This window comes from Pangasianodon hypophthalmus, chromosome 12, assembly GCF_027358585.1.
Source record: "Pangasianodon hypophthalmus isolate fPanHyp1 chromosome 12, fPanHyp1.pri, whole genome shotgun sequence".
Taxonomy (NCBI): domain Eukaryota; kingdom Metazoa; phylum Chordata; class Actinopteri; order Siluriformes; family Pangasiidae; genus Pangasianodon; species Pangasianodon hypophthalmus.
Window position 1 is genome coordinate 3695408 of NC_069721.1, and position 22593 is coordinate 3718000.

General features: G+C 38.8%; 1 protein-coding gene across 1 annotated transcript in view; it reads right to left on the minus strand.

Moving 5' to 3' along the window:
- Positions 1-22593, minus strand: part of heatr1 (HEAT repeat containing 1) — a 33535-nt gene that overhangs the window by 5509 nt on the left and 5433 nt on the right. Inside the window, exons 11-41 of the mRNA XM_053238813.1 lie at positions 22097-22214; positions 20882-20989; positions 20694-20789; positions 20235-20323; positions 19886-20097; positions 19659-19780; positions 19326-19520; positions 16544-16712; positions 16206-16354; positions 14711-14903; positions 14432-14604; positions 14048-14209; positions 13139-13381; positions 9899-10030; positions 9684-9787; positions 9467-9604; positions 9100-9215; positions 8792-8913; positions 8569-8697; positions 8003-8233; positions 7192-7321; positions 6848-7017; positions 6689-6741; positions 6481-6604; positions 5719-5859; positions 5123-5424; positions 1353-1503; positions 984-1142; positions 699-833; positions 440-544; positions 183-351 (exon numbers count right to left, since the gene is read on the minus strand). Of these exons, the coding sequence (XP_053094788.1) occupies positions 183-351; positions 440-544; positions 699-833; positions 984-1142; positions 1353-1503; positions 5123-5424; positions 5719-5859; positions 6481-6604; positions 6689-6741; positions 6848-7017; positions 7192-7321; positions 8003-8233; positions 8569-8697; positions 8792-8913; positions 9100-9215; positions 9467-9604; positions 9684-9787; positions 9899-10030; positions 13139-13381; positions 14048-14209; positions 14432-14604; positions 14711-14903; positions 16206-16354; positions 16544-16712; positions 19326-19520; positions 19659-19780; positions 19886-20097; positions 20235-20323; positions 20694-20789; positions 20882-20989; positions 22097-22214 (4640 nt within the window). The remainder of the gene's footprint in view (positions 1-182; positions 352-439; positions 545-698; positions 834-983; positions 1143-1352; positions 1504-5122; positions 5425-5718; positions 5860-6480; positions 6605-6688; positions 6742-6847; positions 7018-7191; positions 7322-8002; positions 8234-8568; positions 8698-8791; positions 8914-9099; positions 9216-9466; positions 9605-9683; positions 9788-9898; positions 10031-13138; positions 13382-14047; positions 14210-14431; positions 14605-14710; positions 14904-16205; positions 16355-16543; positions 16713-19325; positions 19521-19658; positions 19781-19885; positions 20098-20234; positions 20324-20693; positions 20790-20881; positions 20990-22096; positions 22215-22593) is intronic.

Consider the following 22593-nt stretch of genomic DNA (forward strand, 5'->3'; position numbering starts at 1 on the left):
TTCTGTTATGATTAGGAAACATTAAACTGAATGAAAATGTCTCTACATTAGCTTCACTGTTTAGCATGTTTACACTATGTTCTTTCATTCACTTGTGTAAGAAAGGAAGTTGGGATGGAGGAAACTCCTACAAAATAATACAAATGGTGAATAAAGTGGCTCTACAAAGAGGATTTATCTACCAGTGTGGGCAATATTGAGTTGGCGGAGAAGGTCTGAGAATGGTTTCACCAGCTGCCCAGCAAACAGAACAAACAAGCCCTTCAGTCTGTCTGCGATGCAATCAGCCAGCCTGCAGAAGGTCAGCATTCGGTCTTTAGGCGCTCCTTCTGTCTTACTCCAGTCAAAAAGCTGCCACAAAAAGGTTGTTATTTTGAGTTGGTTTATTAACTGATCGATTTAATAAGATCGACAGACAGCCTGTGGGGTTTCCACTTACCTTGAAAAACAGTGGTCTAAATGTGACCTCAGAAAGCTTCATTACCATCACGAGAAGACAGTCTATGACACAACCCTCGATTTCAGCTGTTTTTTCCAGATCTCCCTGTCCAAACACACCAGGTTTCACGGTCACCATGATCCCATAACAGATCCTGACTAAGCTTACTGTACAAGTCACATTTGCTTCTGCACCAGAACTACTAATTTTTTTTAATCATGAATGTTGGTTTTAAGTTTATGCTCAGAAAGGGTTTTACCTGACAGTGTTTGGTACGGAAGTCCAGAGCTGACAGAAAGAAGGAGGTGAGCTCTGACTGGTGGGAATTGAGTTGATCCTTTTCCATATGAACAATATGCTCTTTCAAGATGTTCATTAGAGGACGAAGATGGCTCTGAACCAGTGAAAAGGACATACATGTGATTTTGTATTATAACAGATTATCAAATTTTTAAAATTAAAATTTTTTTCCCTCTACATACCACAAAATGTCACAAAATATGATCAAATATTCATGCTGTAAACACAGTATAATCACACAAACCTGCTGAGAGTCCACCATGCTGTTATAGCACCTTGCCAGGGTAGGCATTAGAACCCTGGGTGGCACCTTTGTTGCGAGTGTGGAACTCAAGGAGGCGAGTCTAACGGCTAGCTGAGGGCAGGTGGGGAGACGTTCAGCAACCCGTGTCAGGCGCGCAACCTGCTCCACAAAGGCAGACGGCAGCAGATAAGTTATAAAATGATCATACACAGCACTGCATACAAACTGTGCAAAACACTCAACAATATATAATAATGGAATAATTAATAATTTATTATTTGCAAATTAAGGACCCCTGTGGGAAGTTCAATACAGAAATCAGTGGAGTGTTTCTGGGGAGGTCTGTATACATGTGCATGTGTTTCTTACCTGTGACATGGTGTCCTCAAGGTAAGGGCTGATGAAATGAGGGAGAGTTTCTGCTGTTCTCTGTAGGGCTGTAACTGCACTCAACAGATACACCTCTGTAGAAAAAAGATCCTTGCGCTCCTTCAGGGCCTGTAGAACCGCTGGCATTAACCTTACCAGCACACACACACACACACACACACACACACACACAAACACACACAGTATAAATATCATTGAGTTTAGACAAGTTAGTTAGTCTAAAAGATTAAATCAGAATCATACTGTGAAACTCCAAAAACTTTTCAGGGCAGAGGAGACTGACCACATTAGTTTGAGCTGACAAAAAGGCTGTAACTCAAATAACCACTCTTTACAACTGTGGTAAGCAGACACGTCCAACCTTAAGGTGAATGGGCTACAACAGCATGGGAGATTCACAGCAAGAATGTGCAAGTGACAGTTATGTCATACAATCATGTCAACATGGACCAGAATTAGGGGTGAGCGATCTGGCAAAAATATCACAATTTGTTCAGGATCATGATCCATAAATTTTTTCATTTTGGTGTTTAAGACTGTTAAGACTATATGTACACAGAGGTACTGAAGATATACTAGTAAACAGCAGTCAACATTTGCATTCAACATATTTATTGGGGAAATAAATTTTCTGCTCTCCATGATTTCCATCTAGCTCTGACACCTGCAGTAAGTTACCCATCTGAATGGAGAAGTGTGCTCTTTTATGCTCTGCTCGTTTTGTTGGTGAAGTTTTATAAAAACAAGGGCCTGGCTAATGTTACCAAGCTATTTCGAGTGTTAGCTAAGGTCATACAATCAATAAATTATGAACTAGTGTTAGCTGTCTTGGCTTAAGCCATCACTTCACTCAGGTTGGTTTGTTAGTTATATCATCAGCACAAAAGGCTAGCTTACACATCACAATGAGCAACATACCAGAAAAAATATAAAGAACTCCCCAATAAGGGTTATTATATCATGAAGACAAATATTTGGGGAGATATCAAGGTGACTTGAACTTGTACAAAACAACAAAACACTATTCCTGCACATAATTTATGAAGATGTAAATTGGATGCATGATTGTTTGGCCAAATGTAACAAATCTACAAAACATACAGCCAGCCTCGGTGACATTTTGGCTTCACTTTTTCACCCTTGTTATGACGTCTACATACATGTACTTGGTCTGCAACAATGGTAAGTGGTACGTGTCAAAGTAACATCCACGTGAATGGGATTTACCCAAGGTTTCCCAGCAGAACATTGCCCAGAGCAGGACACTGCCTCTGCTGGCTTGCCTTCTTCCCATAGTGCATCCTGGTGCCATCTCATCCCCATGTAAGCGACACACACGCACCCGGCCGTCCACATGATGTAAAAGAAAACATGATTCATCAGACCAGGCCACCTTCTTCCATTGCTCCATGGTACTGATGCTCACGTACCCACTGTATGCGCTTTCTGCGGTGGACAGGGGTCAGCATGGGCAGTCGGACCAGTTTGCAGCTATGCAGCCCCAAACGCAGCAAGCTGTGATATACTGTGTGTTCTGACACCTTTCTATCATAGCCAGCATTAACTTTTTCAGCGGTTTGTGCTACAGTAGCTCTTCTGTGGGATCGGATCAGACGGGCTAGCCTTCGCTCCCTCACGCGCATCAATAAGCCTTGCATGCTCATGACCCTGTTACCGGTTCACACGCTGTCCTTCCTTGGACCACTTTTGGTAGGCACTAACCACTGCATACCGGGAACACCCCACAAGACCTGCCTTTTTGGAGATGCTCTGACCATGACAATTTGGCCCTCGTCAAAGTCGCTCAGATGTTTGCGCTTGCCCATTTTTCCTGCTTCTAAAACAACAACTTTGAGAACTGACTGTGCACTTTCTGCCTAATATCTCCTACCCTTTGACAGGTGTAGCTGTAGCTGGTGTACCTGTAACAAGATAATCAATGTTATTCACTGCACCTGTCACTGGTTTTAATGTTGATTGGTTGAATGGCTGATTTTATATATAGAGACATAAATATGGAGACATTTCAATCATTCACAATTTAAGACTGAAAGATTGAAACAGTTCTAAGAGCAAAGGGGGTATTATTATGGTGTTCCGAATAAAGTGGTCAGTGAGTATGTGCTCTCTCAGTTCTAACACTTCATTAATCAATGTCATATAGTTATACACACAGTGCTGGGTATTGCTTGAAAATTTTCAATACTGATATCAAAACAATACTTTACTCGATACCTCTGTTTCAAATGTAACAAACAAAGCACACATTATTGTAACCACCGATGATCATATAGCATATACTGCTGATATACAGCTAGTTTGCCTCTAGTTAGGCTTCAGCTGTTGAAAAGGGCCATAATCCTTTAACATTAAATATTGCTCTGTGCCATTTCTTTCTATACTCAACTGACATCCTGACTTTCCTGCTATAGCGAAAGGTGTGGTTTCCTGCATGAATGACCATATTAGCCCAAAAAGAACTGGCCCTAGCACTGTCCGTACCCCCATCTACAACATGAAATAAAAATGATTTATCCATCCTGAAGCACAGCTTGGAGTGTCCTTCACCTGAGAATCAGTCGGTGCTGCTGAGGATGGCCCTGCGTCACATTGCTGTGGATGGTACCACACGGATACACTGAAGATTACTGTGGATTGGTCTCACTTGGATAGCCTAAAGTTTTTACTTACTGAAAACAGTCTATGTTCAAGGCTCATTCATTATTCAGTGGATAACTTCAGTTGAATACTATAGACTTGAAGCTAAAAGCTCTAACGAAATAAAAACTGACTGATGCTTGTACTAAGATCCTTTCAACACAATCAGCACTGTTTGACTTTATAGTATACAGCTGTGGATGAGTAATGACTCATAATCTCACTATCTGGTGTCACCCAGAAGAGAATGGGTTCCCTACTGAGTGGTTCCTCTTGAGCTTTCTTCATGTCACCTCTGAAAAAAAGTATTTATGCACATGGTTCGATACGGCATCCACCTACATGGCTAATAAATGCTAGTTTGTGTGCTAGCTGCTGAATCCAAACAAGTTCTCACACTGACAAATATAAGAATAGCCAAGTTACTTTCGCAAAAGCCAGAAAGCTAAACAGTAACTTTTAACTTACTTGCTGATATTTTCACACAGTGAAAACTTTCATTTCCCAGAGTCTCTATTATCTAGAGGCGACAGAGCAGTGCTGCTCTTCACGAAGTGGAAAAATTTGACAAATTTTCTTGACGGATTTTAATCCCATGTCTAATCAAATGCTTCATCAAGTTTGATACATTACCTGACATTGCAACTACTAGATTAAGGCATTTATTGCACAGGGCACTGCTCTCCTCTACTAGGCAGACTCAGAAATCATTTGCCTATTTTCTCTTCTTTTTCTTTTTTAAAAGCTATTTATTAAATAGTTTAAATAATGTTTTAATGTAAGTTTTGTCCAAAAAATTGAAAATAGGTACTGAATTTTTCAGTTGGAGCTTATAACCCAGCCCTAATTACAAGACATCATTTTAATTGTGATTAAAAAGTATTCTATGGAGTAACATGCTAATAAAGCTAAAACATTAGCTTTCATTGTGACACATTATAATGCTTTCAGACACAAGCAGATTGATGTAGTTCCAAACAGCACTGGCACAGTGTATTCTTTGTTAGTAGTGGCGGAGGAGAATCATTTTGACATTTTGTGTTTGTTAGCATGTAGGAAGTTCTTTATGCTCAATAGAAGTAACCCTGTACCTGTGCACTTGGGGGATGGCAAGGGCCTTCAGTGTGTTAGTGACTTCGGCCACACAGAGCAAAGCGCTGCTCATAACGTTTCTTTCTTCACTGGGGTTTGCCACCAACTCCACCGTCCTACTCAGTACAGGTAAGAATGCTTTCTGGTGGCAGGTGCCAAAACTGCGGCACAGCAGCTTCAGGCTGTAGAGGGCTGTCTGCCTGTTAATGGCTTGCTCTTCTCCCTCGTGTCCTCCAATCTGGCCACAACCCCGCCCCACAATGCTCAAGAGGTCATCAATGAGTTCCAGCAGCACAACCACCTTGAACAAAGAAAGCAGTTTTTAGCCCAAAGACTAAAAACGTCTGCTACATACTATTTCTGTTTCTACATTCCACAACCGTTCATCCTGGAGAAGATCAATAATAAGTACCCAAACATTGTATTTGTGCATGAAACATTACATATTCTGAATTTAATTGGACACAAAATGTATTAATTTGAGCACTTTAATAAATAAGGATTTTAAAGAAGAAAGTGGCTCTGACCAGGATAAAACAGTTACTGCATATGAATTAAGAGCCATAAAGGCCAAGAGGTTACTGTAGGTGTGCACCTGTTGCTCCTCCCACCGTGTCCTCTGCTGCAATCTGTTGTTCAGCAGCTCCATTGCCTTCCTCCTTACTGATGGCAGCTGATTACCCATCAAGCCCCGCACCACCATGATGAAAGTGTCAGTGGGGAGGAGGGCGTTCACCTTCAGAGAAGACAAGGATCTTAAAACCACAAACACATACCCTCCTTGAATACACTCAGCCCAACACATACTTGCAGACCTGCCAAACCTGAAGAGGAACACTGAAATTATCTAGAAATACTGAAGCAAATTATCTAGAAATACTGAAGCAAAACCTCAAGATATCAGCTAGAAAGTTAAAACATGGCTACAAATTATCTAGAAATACTGAAGCAAAACCTCAAGATATCAGCTAGAAAGTTAAAACATGGCTACACTGGGTTGGCTTAAAGACAACAAAGTTAAAGTATTGGAGTGGTCATCACAAAGGCTTAACCTGAATCTCATAGAAAATTTGTGGACTGAATTGTGTGCATGAGCAAAGAGGCCTACAAAACTGACTGAGGGTGTCAGTCGATATTGGAGAGTTCAAAACACTTTTGCAACTGTCAATCATTTTCGAGTTACAGAACTGCGTATTTTTGAGTGATAAATCTGATGTACTCTGATGTTAAAATGCGGAGTTCCTACACAAAGGTCAGCAGGTCTGTGCTTGGGTCATAATGTAGTCCATAATATGTAACTTTTATTACGTTTATGTATAAAACATTTCTGGAAGTTTCTGTGATGAGCTGATCATACCTTATCCAAGACATCATATGACTTGGTAAGCAGTGCTCTCCAAAACTTGGCTGTGGGTTTGTCCGAGTTCTCCTCGACACAGAGAGCCACAGTGTGGATGTAGCGCAGGTTCTCCTCCAACAGGCTAGAAAGCCAGCATCACGATAACGTATATCATTATTGTAGAACAGCATTACCACACTGAAGATCATTTCTGACAGACACTCACCTTTGCTGAAGCTCCTGTAGAGAGTTTTCAGTTAAATCCTCACAATCAGCCACCTAAATTAGCAAATTAAAATAAATTAAAATTAATTGGATATAAAGTGTAGTTACTTTTAACCTTTCTCTATACCAAGACAGATTTAATTGAAAAGAAACAGCTTACCTTTCCTACAAAGCTGCTGGCGGCTAGTAGCTGGCCCATGAAGGAAACCGACAGGAACTTAAAATGCCGCAGCTCTTTTCCACTATGGGCCTCTATGCTAAAAACCAGATCTAAAGTGCTTTCCTCGGTTTTTTGACATATTGCTCCTCTTGTCCGTCTTCTCTCTGGGACTGCAGAGAAGGAACATAAATGCAAAATATATGCTTTTGTCTATAGAGAAATTTAGCACATTTTTCATAAACATCACTACGTAATGATGTACAAAATCATACATGCTACCTAACATACTATAAGCATGAGTTTGTAACAAGATCTGGACAAGAGAGTGCATAGGGTGCACCTACCATCCTCTTTTTCCTTTGGGAGGGTCAAGAGGAACTGTAGAATTTTAATGAGAGTGGTAAGCTGCTCATGAACTTCAAACTCACAACACAGCAAGACCCAGAACTCTTGATCCCGCTCCAGTGCTGCTTCCTGAAACACAGTTAAATCTTCAACAAGAGTTCTACAATAAATATAACACTACTAGACTACCTTGAGGTACACATAGATGACGGCTTATTATTTGATTTGTTACACCTCTAAATTGCCAACTCTCATAGAAGTAATAGCCAAAATAAGAAACCCAAAGAACACTAAAACTAGTACATTTTACATTGCATCTTCTAAGCATATTCATTAGAGCTCTGTGTTTTAAACATTTAAATTACTGCCCTAACAGTGGGTTTGGCCATTGTTGGGAATGTTGCCATTTTTATAGCCACTGCCTGATTTTTGAAGGTCAACAAACTTTTGTTTAAATTTATTTGTGTATTCTCAGAGCTTCCGATATTGATGAATGACTAAGGAATAATTGGGAAAGAACTGAGGGAAGGATAAATACAGCCAAATACAGAAAGCAGAAGAAAACCCGCTCCAGAGTCCTCACCTCACATACCTTTCAGCATGACAATGACAAGCCTCTGAATGTGAGGCCAGGGACAAGCAGAACTGACCTCGTTTATAGTTTTGTTCTCTATACTCTATTTTAGCTAGCTGGACACAGTTCGTGTAACAGACACCAGAGATGTGCAGAACCTCGGCAAAAGCCCCTACATTTAGCTCATGGTCTTGCTGACACCAGTATTCATCGTTCTAAGAAACACTAAGGCTTACCTTCTCAGCTCCTGTGCTGCTGATAGCAGTGCTGGTGGCGTGCTGTTTGAACAATAGCAGCATTAAGACCCAGAGGAAATGGGCAGGGCCCAGTGTGCTCAGCAGTTGCCTGAGGATGGGTATACGCCTGTGTTCAGGGACGTGTGGGAGAGCATCAACAAAAACGTGCATGATACGTGTCACCACAGCCTGCATTTGCCCCTCCGGATGAGTACTCCCCCTGTCATGAGCCTTATGGACAAAAGAGAAGCAACAGGCCCACAGGGAAAGAGGATCAGCTTCCATTTCAAATCAGTGTGCCATAAAACAACAAACCCAAAAACAGTCAAATCATTACAAAGAGACGAAGTTATGCATGCCAATGAATGATGGGTGAAATAGCTTTAATAAAACCATTAAAAAATCCTGCAACCTACTGAAAGAAAGTGACTACAAACTGCTACCCATTACGCAAGGGTACCCAGGTATTCATTATATGAGTAAAACATCCTTTAACGCTTTCTATGACACAGTTAACCCATAGCCATTGGCCCTCCTCAAGAAAAGCCACAATGGTTTAAACATACATGAATGAGAGCAGGGATGACCATCTGCACAGTCCTGTTGATGATCTGGAAGCTGTAGGCATCGTCAAGTCGCATAATGTTGGCCCCCATAAAGGTGAAGATTGGCATAATATTGTGCAGAACTTTCTCCTGAACAGCAAAAAACAAAAATAAGTCACATTAACAGTCTTCATAAACTGTGCAGCCACAACCATATTTACATAAACATGTGCATATTACTCACTGGGAAGATTCCAGCTACGGTACCCAGCAGCAGCAGTGCGTGGTGGTGTGTCTGAGGCGTGTTAGATGTCCTCACACACTGAACCACGAGCTCCACACTAAATTTATCCTCATCCAAGATATCTGTAAAAGTGTTTTTTTTTTTTTAATTTTTTTTATTTTAAGCCATCAGAGAAAACATTTATTTCACTAAAAATAAATAGAGCTTTACAATTGAATTAAATAAATCACAGATGCAATGTGACGCAATCGATATCTGGGAAATTGTTTAAATGGGTTCTTAAACCAGCATTTGCCGTGAATACATACCCTTGCTGATGGGTCCACCCTGTGGGGAGAGCTTCTGGCAGACATTGAGGAGAACACTGAGGAGAAGCTGTTTGGTGTACTCCACATTCTCTTGCTCAGTGGACACCTCCAAACATCTGCAATGCAGTAAACAACAAGCAAAGGAACATGTGCATTAAATCTAAATCTGATCCACTAAACATACATTACACTGTGAGGAACACTTTCATTAAAAATTATGCCACATTTATGCTGACGAAAACAATCAGATTTTTTTTATTGATCGTTCTTATCAAAATAGGACATTTTTAAAGAAGTATACCTAAATAATCACATGGCGTTGCAAGCCGTTAAAACATTTTTATATACGTATAAAATATGACTGTACCTGGAGAGAAGGTTGAAAAGAGCTGGCACCAACATCTGGGGCCTCTTTAGCTTCTTTTTGTGCTGTAGGAGCTCCAAAATAAAGGTGACCCTCGTCCAGGACACCGCTCCACCATCTTTTGGGGCATCCTGTGCTTTCCTTTTAATGGGAAAAGGATATCAGTAAGTATGCATGTCCCACGGTGTAAAGTCATCCTGAGTTCAAGTTGGCCACTTACTTGGGCTGCACCTTGCTCCGGCGAGTTTGCTGCACACTCCCTGACATTTTTGGCTTGTCCATAGGGGTTAGTTCATTAGCCACTAACTCTGCATCCACAGCAATCTATAACAGACATACCATCGATAAACACACAAACACCACAGAACAGGAAAAATAAAAATATATATTTTTTTCTGTTTCTCATTAAGTGTCCACAAGAAACTGTGCCCTTACCCCTTTGAAGACACTATTAATGGTCTGGGAGCAAGCTGGGTTTTTATTGTCCACCAGCAGGTCAAACAGCACTCCCAATATCCTCTGCTGAATGTTCTCATCTCCCAGGGCCATAAAGAAGGGCTTAGTGATCTGAGTTCAGAAGAACCACAACTCATTTAGGATTACATTAGGTACTAGAGATTAGTTTATAAGCATTAAAACTCATACAGCTAAATACAGCTAAAAACTCCATATCAAGTTGTCTGAAAGAAAGCATCGCACAAAAAGTAGAACCTAAATTTCCTGTAAACATTATTGGGACTGTAAGTGCAATCATGTGTTGTGGTCAGATGGGAACAAAATCAAACATTTTGACTTTCAAGGGAAAGCACCTGATACCTTCTCTAAAATATAGTGATGGATCATTTATGACGTGGGGCTGTTCAGCAGCTGGTGTAAGACTCTTGTGAAGACTGATGGTCTCATAAATCTCCCTATGTACCAGGATATCTTATCCCAAAACCTAGTTAATACTTGGCCATATCTCTTTCAACAAATGACCCAAACATTCATCCAAACCAACACCAAAATTGACACAAAATCAGTGTCGTTTTTTTTTTTTTTAAACAATGCTATATCAACAACTCATCAGAAATATTATATTAAGGGTTTTCACGAAGAAAATACAGACTCAACGACCTCCATGGTGCTTTGATTACATGGGAAGCAAATGATAAACCAGCAGCTAGCGTTACACCAGGAAAATATTTCACAGAATAGTCATCAAGCTCTTGGGTGAACTCCTTACTGTGAGCAGACTTACTAGCCAGCCTCATTGTTTCTGTTTTTATCAAACTTTAAGAAAAGGAAGTTTATATTTAGCCAAGCTTTCATGTCTATTACACATTTTCCATGTCTTTTACAGTCTTTCATTTTGCTGAACCTGGCTTAACAATGTCTGTACAATTTGGAATCATCAGCATTGAAGTAAAAGCCATTTTTTGAGAATACAAGGCTGGATAAAGGTAGAATATTAGGAGGCCCGAAACAGAACACTGAAAGACACGAAGTTCCTATCAAACCATTGTAAAGAATCTCCAGTCTTTATATACACATACATATATATATATATATATATATATATATATATATATATATATATATATATATACATACATATATATATATATATATACATACATACATACATATATATATATATATATATATATATATATATATATATATATATATATATATATACACATACATACATATATATATATATATACATACATACATATATATATATATATATATATATATATATATATATATATATATATATATATATATATATACACATACATACATATATATATATATATACACACACACAGTCAAAGACAAAATTATTAGCCCCCTATGAAATATTTCATTATTTTTCAAATAATTCCCAAGTGCTGTTTAATGGAGTGAAGATTTTTGTCAACACAGCATTTCTAAACATAATAGTTTATTTAGGAAACTTGGGAGTGTTTAAATAGAAACACAATTATAACAAAGAATAAACAAAAGTCTACAGGTCAAAATTATTAGCCCTCTGATGTTAACAGTCAATAGCGTATCCCTTTTGCTTGATAACAGCCTTTAGTCGTTTGTTGTAGTTCTCAACAAGTTTCAGGCATGTCTCCTGAGGTGTTGCAGCCCATTCCTCCTTAGCAAATCTCTCAAGCTCCTCCAGATTTGTTGGTCTCCTGGCATGGACTCTGGTCTTCAGTGTGCCCCACAGATTTTTCTATTGTATTCAAGTCTGGGCTTTGTGCAGGCCAGTCAAGGACGTTCACTTTGCTCATTTGGAGGTAGTTCTTCACCAGAAGTGAGGTATGCTTTGGGTCATTATCATGCTGGAAGACAAAACGTCGACCCAAACCAAGTTTTGTTGCAGACTGTCTGAGGTTGTCTTTCAAAATCTTCTTGTAGTCTTCCTTTTTCATGTTTCCTTCGACCCTGACGAGATTCCCAGTTCCAAACGCACTGAAACATCCCCACAGCATTATACTCCCACCGCCATGTTTCACTGTGGGAACGGTGTTCTTTGGGTTGAGTGCCTCTCCCTTCTTTCTCCAAACATAGGCAACATCTCTATGGCCAAAAAGCTCTAGTTTTAGTTTTAGTTTAGTCAATCCCAGACTTGACTAAATCATTCACTAGTGTCTTGGCAGTTGTTCTTGGGTCTTTAGAAACCTCTCTCATTAGTTTTCTTTACAAAGTTTTTGAAATCTTTCGCTTCCTACCTCTGCCAGTCTTGTTCTCCACTGTGTGGGTCTCTTCAAACTTCTTGATAATACTTTTCACGGCAGTGCTTGATACTTGAAAACGCTTTGATAAACGTGTATATTCTTCTCCTCCTTTGTGAGCATTAACAATTCTTTTTCTCAAGTCTAAACTAATTTCTTTTGTCTTTGCAATCATGACAGTACAAATTATTTTACAAGTCGTTTTGCAAGATACTAATCTTCAGCTTAAAGTGAAATTTAAAGGCTTGAAGGATTAATTAGGTTAATTAGGTAAGTAATTGGACAACAGTGGTGTTTTCCGTAGCCAATCAAACAGATCATTTCTTAAGGGGGCTAATAATATTGACTTTAGCAATCTTTTATTTTTCTTAAATAATTCTTTTATTCCAGGCAAATTGAAATGTCCTCAAAATAAATGTTATTAGAAGGATGATTTGATAATTTAGCATTTTCTTAAGTTGAGTACTTCAGATTTGTCTAGCTTTTTTATTGTTTGCCCTGAGTAATTTTTGTTAGCTCCACTAATATATAATTTGATAGCTCCAATTTAATCTACTCTCTTCCCTCAAGCAATAATGTCTGTTCTGTTAACCACTCAATATTATGCCCTAGAACATCCTACTAGTTAAAATAACGAATAGAGGAGAAAATTTACCCAACTGATATGATGAATGATGCAGACCAAAAAGCTCAATTAAATGACAAAATGGCACAAATGTAGTACTTAAAATGACAGTTCATAATGATCGATTACTGAATTTCATTCCTAATTTATTCACTTTCTTTTTGACCAGCTTGATTTTCATATGCATTTTTAGGAATTCACATTTTCGCTACAGCTCATACTCTCATACAATGTTTGTTTTATGTGATCAATGGGATCTAGACATGTCTCCAGACTAATTTGTTGCTTGATTTTTTATCAAACCAGAAATGCTAGAGGGGTACGGCTGCCTACCTGCTCCATGGCAATGATCTGGAAACTGTCCATGTGTGAGTAGGGTTTAGAGGAGGTGCCTAGTGCAGTGATAAAGAGCTCCAGGCTCTTAGCATCTCGAGCCAGCAGTGGGGCAGAAGCCTCACTGTACTTGCCCAGCAGCAACTGCAGGAACAGAGCCTCATCTGGCAGAAAAACTGGAGTGTCTGGAGCACACTGCTCCAGCAAACGCTCCATGGCTGGGAGGAGGATGGCCAAAACTAACTAAAGAGAGACCAAGAGAGAAAAAGAGACAGAGCGAAACAGACAAACAAAGAAAAAAGACAAAAAAAATATATGTTAGTACATCTACAACAATTCTAGTTGCCTCTTTGCTGTTGTCATCACTGGTGAGGGGGAGTCCCCCACAGTAAGGTGTGCCATGGAGCTTACTAGCCAGTGTAATCTACACAGAGATCATTTGGTCATTTTCACAGTTCAACAAACAAAATGAGCATTAATTCCTGGGGTTCTACACATCAAAAACAAATAAAGACATAAGGAATTCAGAAACCACAACCGCCTATTGTTTATAGTTTTTCACTACCGTGGTAGAAACAAAATTTAATAATCCCTTCTATCATCTCATTTACAGCCTAGCCACTAAAACCTCTATCTCTTTAACTACACATTTATGAGGCCTGAATTTTGGTGATCTCTAACTAGTGTCTGGTAGAGAACTGTGTTCCTGTCTGATAGACCAGTGCAAAGGTGTGCTTTGACAGTGTGGTAATTCCAAAACCACTGGATTAGTTTATGTCCTACTCTTCAATTTATTCTAAGGAAAACCACCAACATTTTGTTAAAAAAAAAAAATGCTAATAATAGAACCTTAGTCAGAAGAGATAATACAGCTTAATACACACATTCACACAGACAAATTGCTTGTACCTCTCCATTGACGTCTTGCAGTGCTCGCAGCAATACTTTGGCCATGTAGCTGGGGCAGTCAGGAGACCTCACACATTGTAGAAGCTGATCTATAGCCAACAGCAGCTTGTTTCTGCCCTTCCCTGTCACAGAAACAGCTTCCTCATATAGCCTAGACAATGCCTGAAGGCAGAAAAGGACACAAACACAAACAGTAACCATAAACACAGTGTCAGCTAAGCTTTAAGAAAACAAACATCCAAATGAGTGGCAAAAATGCATTCAGTTGTTGCTACAAGCAATACCAAGACGATTCTTTAGGACTCCTTAGGCATAGGCATAAATGGCATTAACATTATACATAGATTTATGTACAAAATTTGTTAGCAACAAGCAGTGGACAACCTGAGAGAGGTAGGCTGGATCAGCGATGAGCTCTTCAGCTGATAAAAGCAGCTTCTCTAACAGAGGGTGGTATGGAGAGGAGGTGACTCCTGCAAGAGGTTGCAACACCGCCACCGCTGCCCTTCTCACCTCCCTCACTCCACAACTCAGACACCCCAAGAGAGACGGCACCACTGCAGGCAGCAAAAAATAAGCTCTCATATTCAGAATGAACCGTTCATAAGTGCTTCTGTAAGAAAATGGTGTTCTGTGTTGATGAAGGGGAGTAAGTTTCTGTACCTGATGAGGAGGGTGAGACCAGAATGTTGAGCTTTTTCACAGGGAGGGCAGTAAGCAGCACTTTGCCCACATACATCGCCTGGGTCTGCAGCAATGCTGTCACCCGGAACTCTAACTGGTCACTTAAGTTATTGCTGTAGCCCCACAGTAGAGACAGAAACTTAAAGAGATGCTCCGGCTCACTCAGATGAACCTGAGAATCCATATTGAAAGCAGAAGATAAAAATAATCAGTTAACCAGTAACTGAAAAGTGTATTTAAAAAGTGTATTTAATTTGGCATCATCAAGTACCATTTCCCACGGCAACCCGTGGCAGTCCGCCTGTTTGTGTTTGACAGATGTAATGTAGAGAAATAATCAACAGAAAAAAAGCACTGCAAAAACTTATCACTGAATATCACTTTTCTCACACTGCAGCAGCAGCAGCTTGCACTCTGGCCTCAGTTAAAATTCAAAAATAGAGTTATAGCTGTCACAGAGTTTGATATTTATGCGCAGAACATCTGAAAGTTTCACTGGATTAACAATCTTTATATGATCACAGTGGCAAGGCATGTTTATAACAATCTGAAGGTCAGTACAGACATCTCCATGTTATATTTACAAACCAGTGAATGTTCCACATGAGAGTAGTACCCGGAGAATGAAAAGCACTGTGGAGCGATTGGAGTCTGGAGTTGTATTAAACTTTATTGTAAATGTATTACAATTACAAAGTGAAAACCACCTGCCCCCTTTTTTTGTTTTTTAGTCCTGATCCACACCACCATTACAGTGCTGTTATGTACTTTGAAATACTGATAGAAGTGGCATTTCTTTTACATATTTTGTCTTTGTGTTTATTTGGACACAGCGCATAATGAATATCTGCATAGTGATTTCCGTACTTGAATACAGGTGCCTCACACAGTTAACCAGATAGTCAAATACATAATAAGCATGTTGTGTCCTGGCACGTAATTATATTGGTAGATGTACAATGTCTGTTACTTTGGCAGTTAATTTTTTTCTTTTATTTTCTAAAGTGTGGTGGCTCAGTTTAGTACATTTTAATTTACATAGAATATTTGTATGTTTTAATGCACATGGCACATCTGATACTAAGATAAGCCTGGAAGGGGATATGAGCTGTTTTCTTTCTATCTTTGTTCACTGATTATGTTAGAGAGTTAAGATAGCGTCTTCTGTTTTGTTGTCTTTTCTTTTCTTAACAGACAGGTTAGGGTTCACCGTTTTGTTTATAGCAGTTTTGTGCCATGACCCTGAACACAATACTAGCAAAAGTGAAACTACTGGCTAATACTTCTGCTTGCGTAGCATGTTGGGCCTGCCACTTAGGGAACAGGGAAGTTTGAGGCAACAACCTTCTTATGTTGCAGTTTATATAGATGGGTCGTAACAAAGCCTGTTGTGCCAAGTGTTACATTGCTCACAATGCTCCACTTGTTAAAACACTTATGTAAGCAGTTCACGCAGATAATGCTATTATGGTACCTGTAATAAGGGTTGCAAGAGGGCTCTAAAACTGGAGACCAGGGGTCCCTGGCTAGCCCCAGACACCACCATGTCAAAAAGGTGGCACAGCAACTGCAGGTAGCAGCAGGTATTCATGTCTAGCTTCTCTGGGTTCCACCAGTGCTCACCTGAAAAACAAATAATAAGATGCTGAACGTCAAAGGACAAACACTATACAGGTTCTCACAACATATTAAAAGATCATGCCAATTAAAAAAAAAAAAAAAAAAAAGAAGCAGGATTTTTTTTTCACTCTACAAAAAAAATTAAATAATAATAATAATAATAATAATAAAAAAAATTTCATTCAACTCTACCTTTAAATGTAGACTCAGGACATTTGAGGTTGTTAATGAAGTGTTGGAGGAGAGAGAGGAGCAGCAAGCTATATTCCCTTTCTGCATTTTGTCCAGTGTGCAGTTTGAGTAGGAAGCCTGCAAGCACCTCGTACATGGGCAGAGATGCTTTGTCCTGGCCCTCATATACCTGCAACAATGCAACACGTTTACCACTAACCAACATATATGGGACCGTCAAACAGTAAAAACATTGCTAAATGAGAAGGAAAGCCCACAGGACCATGAGGTTTTTCTGACTATTAATTTAAATCCACTGCTAGTCATGGTAGCATTGATACATGAAAAAGTCCAATAGTCCAAAAATCAACCATCACAAATGGTCAACTTCAGTTTCAGTTTTGATTTTTAATAGATTCGCCAAAAAAAAAAAAAAAAAATCGAAAAACTTTTCACTTTGTCATTATTAGTTATTGCGTGTAGACTGATGGCCAGAAAAGTAAATTTAATCAAATTTAAATTAAATGTATAACAGAATAAGTGTGTAAAAACTGAAGGGGGCTGAACACTTTCCAAAACCAATGCAGTTCTAGATTATCGTTTTAAAATATAGTTCTAGTCCAAGACTATTTGTGTGGTGGGATCCTGGCAATCAGATGTCAAAAAATTTAAGTGTTTTGACCAAAATAGATTTTTATGCTCACTTTCATGCCTCTACTTTAAGAAAGCAAAAAAAATATTTCGCCAAAACAATGTGAAGATGTTTTTTTAATTTATTTATTTATATTTATTATTTTGCCTAACATGCAAAGATCATGTTGGGTAAAAATGGTGCCAGTTTAACAAACACGGCAGTGTAAACAGTCAGTTTGCCCAAAGACTTTGCTATGTAAGTCTGATTCCCACACACAACGATCACGTCAACTGTAACCAAACGGGAACTGCAGATACTGATGCATTTGCAGTGCACCTGTGCTGCCGTATCAAAACAGAGAATCACACTATGTCCTGTAGAGATGTAGAGTTTTAAAACTTTTGAATGCCCTAATAGAAATAAAAGAGAGCTAGCCAACAATTAGCAATGATTACCCTACTGATGTAATAGTGAGATCAGTTGAGCAAATCATGGTCAAATTACTTTAGGTGATATGACTAGAGAGGCTGATGTGAATGAATCTGATGTCCAAATAGTGACCAAATTGGAGTCCAAAACCAAAGTCTACTAAAGTTACCCCTTAACAAATTATATCTTTTATTGATTTTAATTTTAAAGTGTTAATGCACAGTTACTTTGTATTTGATTAACTTATGTTTAAAAAAGAAAAAAAAAAGAAAAGAAAAAAATCAGTAATTGTAACCTGTGCAAAAGTTTGGACACCGTTCCAGGTGTAATGTTTCACAGTTTAAATCTTTAGGCCTCAAATGACTCATTAGGACTTGTTAGTGAAGTGGAACTGTGGAAGTCAAGGCAAGATCCAGACTAATAAAACTGGAAGAAGAAGAAGAAGAAGAAGAAGAAAAAGGAACTTATTGGCCACAATCAACAAAGGTATGTTTGGAGAAAAAAAAAGGAGCAGACTTTGATGAAAAGAACACCTTGCCAACTGTTCAGCATAGAGGTGGATAAAGTATGCTTTGGATTTGTGTGGCAGCCAGTGGCACAGGAAACTTTATAGGTAAATGGAAGAATGGATTCCAATAAATATCAGCAAATTCTGGAAGCAAGTGTGACACAGTCATTCAGTGTGACACAGTCAAGAAACTGAAGCTGAAAAGAGGCTGGTTTCTGTAACAAGAAAATGATCCAAAACATACCTCAAAATATAAAGTAACGGTGTATTAACATTTGCAGAAAATGTAATTTTTTTTTAAGTAGTTTGCTGCAGCATATTTGTTTACTTCTTTTCAATTCAAAAATTAAAATAACATGCAATTCAATCAGGAGGCTCAAATTTTCACACACAACTGTACATTTACAATTGTAAACAATTATCCAACAACACATCACTAATATTTTTTTCCAAAAATATTTTTTCCCATAAATTAGTTTACAAACGTAGAGGAAGCTGGAGTTTGCTGTTACAGCCTGCCATCTCAGGACAATTTTAAATCATATTAAGATAATTTCAACATGAAATAGTTCATGAAGTAAATATAATAATTTTGAATTATAAAGGTTATTTGCTCATCTTAAAAATGAAAAATTATTTCTTATTTTTATTAAAACATGGAATGACTGCTTGATGGGTGGGACATCTGAGTAGTTTATCAGTAAGCAGACTATGACTGACGTATAAAGGCTGCTATAATTAAAATTCATGGTCGTATTTGTAATTTGTGTATCTTATTTATTACATTAGAGTAATGCAAAAACAATACATTAGTAGCTTTTAGCCAATCACTGTGTTGGTGTCTTTCATTTGAATTGGAATGGAATCTTCAAATACTCTGAATCTTTAAATGTAAGTTTCTCTTTTCTTTTCATTTCTGAAGGAAACCAGCTTTTTAAAAATACTCTAACTTGTGACTGAAATATGTGCAAATAAGACAACATGTAGTTTTCAGGCTGCCACACATTACCTCTTTAAAATACCATAAAAATACAAATGTATTCTAAACAGCACTGGTAAACTTAACACTCTCTCCAAACCTGAAAAGTGTAATTTTATGAATACAGTACTAATAATTTGCCATTTTAATTTAACACTTTCTAATATAATGCCCTTAGTATTTTAATTACCCTGTGATGTAAACAGTGATTTCTTTTTTCAGTGCATGTATAAGTATAAAGCAGTGCTCAGACCTTTTCAGTCTGTAGAGTGTAGAGCTTTCTCAGTGAGGGCTCAAGCAGTCTGAAGAGTATCTGAGCTGTGTGGAGGTGTGTGCTCTCATTCAGAGACTCCAGAGTCTGCAGAAGAGCACAGATCAACACCACGAATGCCGCCCTCTCTCTCACTCCAGCACCCTGCTTGGCCAGCAATGCACACACACTCTCAATCTGTCACACACAAAGAAAAACAAACAAAAAAATCAGACAGCCCTCCTCTGGATCTGCTAAATAAGAAAAACAAGCTCAATGTAATGAGAAAAATCAGCAACCAAGAATTCCAACAGCCAGTTAATGACTTATGCTTACAGCATTGCGCTTAGTGGACGGCTCCATGCGAGCCAGGTTTTTTGTCAGAGTGCTGATGAGCATCTGGTTGGCAACTCTGATAACATCTGCTGGAGGTGTTTTCTCCAGCACCCTCTGTAACACTGTAAAAAAGACACACCATATTCGGTGAAAAGATTCAGTAACAAACTATAACTTCTCTATATCAGACACTAGGGATGTAAGAGAGTCAGCAAATGTGTGTGTACCTTTGGCCCAGCCCTGGGTGAGAGGATGCTGGGATAGGAGATGTGTCTCAGCCACACACAGCGCTAACTTCAGCTCTGCTGACTCAGGTACCGAATTTGTTATTAGCAGGAAAGGTAGCAGCTCCCAGCTAATTTGGGCTCTCAGGTCAGGGTTGGCCTTCCTGGTGGGCAGGTCATCAAGAACTCTGACAACCTCCTTCAATACTGAATACCTGTCATTGCATAATTCACAGAGATTATTAGTTCTAGAAGGTGTATGCATAGAAAAATCACATTCAGCAGGACATCGCCAGCAGTAATAAAGCATATAACGTGGAAATGCGGCATGTCTATTGCTTCGTATACGCACCAGGGCTCGGTGTCCGATGGCTGGACCCGGTGGAGAAGAGAAATCAAACAAGAAATTGTGTCCTCTAAATCCATGTGGTCGAGATAGAGCTGGTGAACCATCATTAGAAAGAATACCCGAAAGAGTTATGCAGAAAAAAGAGCAACAGTTTTCATAACATTTGAAAGCAAAACCTTTCCTCGAGTATCTGATATTGCACAATTATAAAAGTGCTTTGTCAAAGAAGGCAAAGACTCATGTTTAATCTCAATGTTTTACATGTGCTTTATCAAAATTTAGAAGCTCAAGACATACTAGAAAACTTACATATGTCAATTTAATATTTAAATAGTCATGAATTATTTGTGATTGCATAAACTGGTGAACTTTTTCTTTAATAAAATAACATATCTGTATGTTTTTATGGTGGCCATGCTGCATGCTTTACTGGTGGCCATAGGGCTTAAGCATTTTTCTTACCCGCAGTGCTGAGAGGGCTGACAGCACAACATCAGGCACATCATCCTTCAACCTCTCAAGCAATGCATCCTTCAGGAATGTCTCATCAAAGCCCTCCTTATAACAGACACAAACATACAAATTACAATACATGCAATTTCCATAATAAAGATATTTAATACATGTCTCGGCATTAAGGCTGCACATACCTGCCCAGAGGTGAGAATCTCTTTCACATATTCTATAGCCATGTTCCTCACAGCGGACACAGGGTGTTTAAGACTGAGCATCAGAGAGGTGTCCGAGTTTGCCAGAACCTACACATACACACACAAAATGGATCAGATATTACAGTTAGAATTATAATCCATCCGTTTTCTGTACCGCCATCGCAGGGCACAATCACACAAGCATTCACACACCTATTCACACACTATGGACAATTTAGAGATGCCAGTCAACCTACAATGCACGTCTTTGGACCTTGGACTCTCTTGCTACTTGGCCAACATGCCTAATTTATATTACTTTAACAAATCTACTTTAGTTCACACTACATCAAGAAACTAGCTAGCTAATGCTCGATAGCTAGGTCACATTCTTACTGAGGAGTTGCCTATAATAGACATGTTTAGCTAGTTAACTTAGCTAGTTAACTCAAATAACAAATGAGTTTATGGCATTTATTTGGCCAGCACCTCGGCTTTTAGGGACACGATGTCCTCCATGTTGTACTTGTAAAAACGAACATGCTCACAAACAACAAAGTAGCAAGCATCAAGAGATGTGTGTGCCTTCAAATTCTCTCTAGTATAAATGGTCATTAGTATAAAATGGTTTCTATGGGATATGTATATATGCCCAGTCATTGCAGGGTAGTCCACTGATTAGCATAATTTATCACTGAGATGTCTCCAAGTCATTAGGATCTACTAGAGTTACAGCATTTGAAAGTGTTAGTTTAGCTGAATAGCAATGCCTGTCTTTTAGTGGTAATCCATAATAAGTGGATACATGTTGCTCATGGCAATCAAACAAATACACTTTCAGTACAATGCATTTGCACGTGAGAAGCTGGTGTAAAAGGCTACCACTAATACTGTTTTTACTATGTCTGGTTTAGTATGGTCTTAATTAGACAACATTTTTAGTTTGTCATGTAAGTAGGCGTTTCTTTTCCTCTTTGCCGTCAGATGAGTGTGTGCACCTAATCTAGACTTAGTAAATAGTACTGTTATGTGGTTTTTTTTCCTGAAAGCAGTTAACTCTTTAACAGCTTTAGGAAGCACAAGAACATCTAATCAAGATGATCCTCAAATCTTCTTTTCACAATAGATATTTTGAAAAACTGAGCTCATAACACTTCCTGGCCTTAAACTCTAATATCATGCAGAATGAAAAGACACAAATGCTACTCTGCCTACCTGGTGCTTGCCACAGCACATGGTAAGAGAGAGGAACTGATGGAGGAGGTTCTTCTGCTTAGCTGAGCACTTCTCACCCACACAACCCACCAGAACAGCATCAAGAGCACCAGAATACCTGCAACACAACATTAACATTACAGATAAACACTCTCCTCTCTTCGTAAGCCTGGACAAAGTCCAGCCAGGGTTAGGGCTATGGGGAAAGTATGGGCACAGTTATTCAAATATCTGCACATCTGAACCCAACTTCATATGTGTGAATGTAAATTTGTATTTGACTAAAGCATATGCAAATTTGAATTTTAAAACTGTATATTATTGATTGGAAAAATACATACTGTACATGTACAGTAATTAGGAGAATGCAGAGTGACAGTGAGGCTCTGTAACCCACTCTGTAACTCACCACACAGCTGTCTGCTGCAGTGCAACAAATGCAACAAAACAGCCTATTCACTTAGCTTGATATGGTTTCTTAAGCTTCCCATCTATTT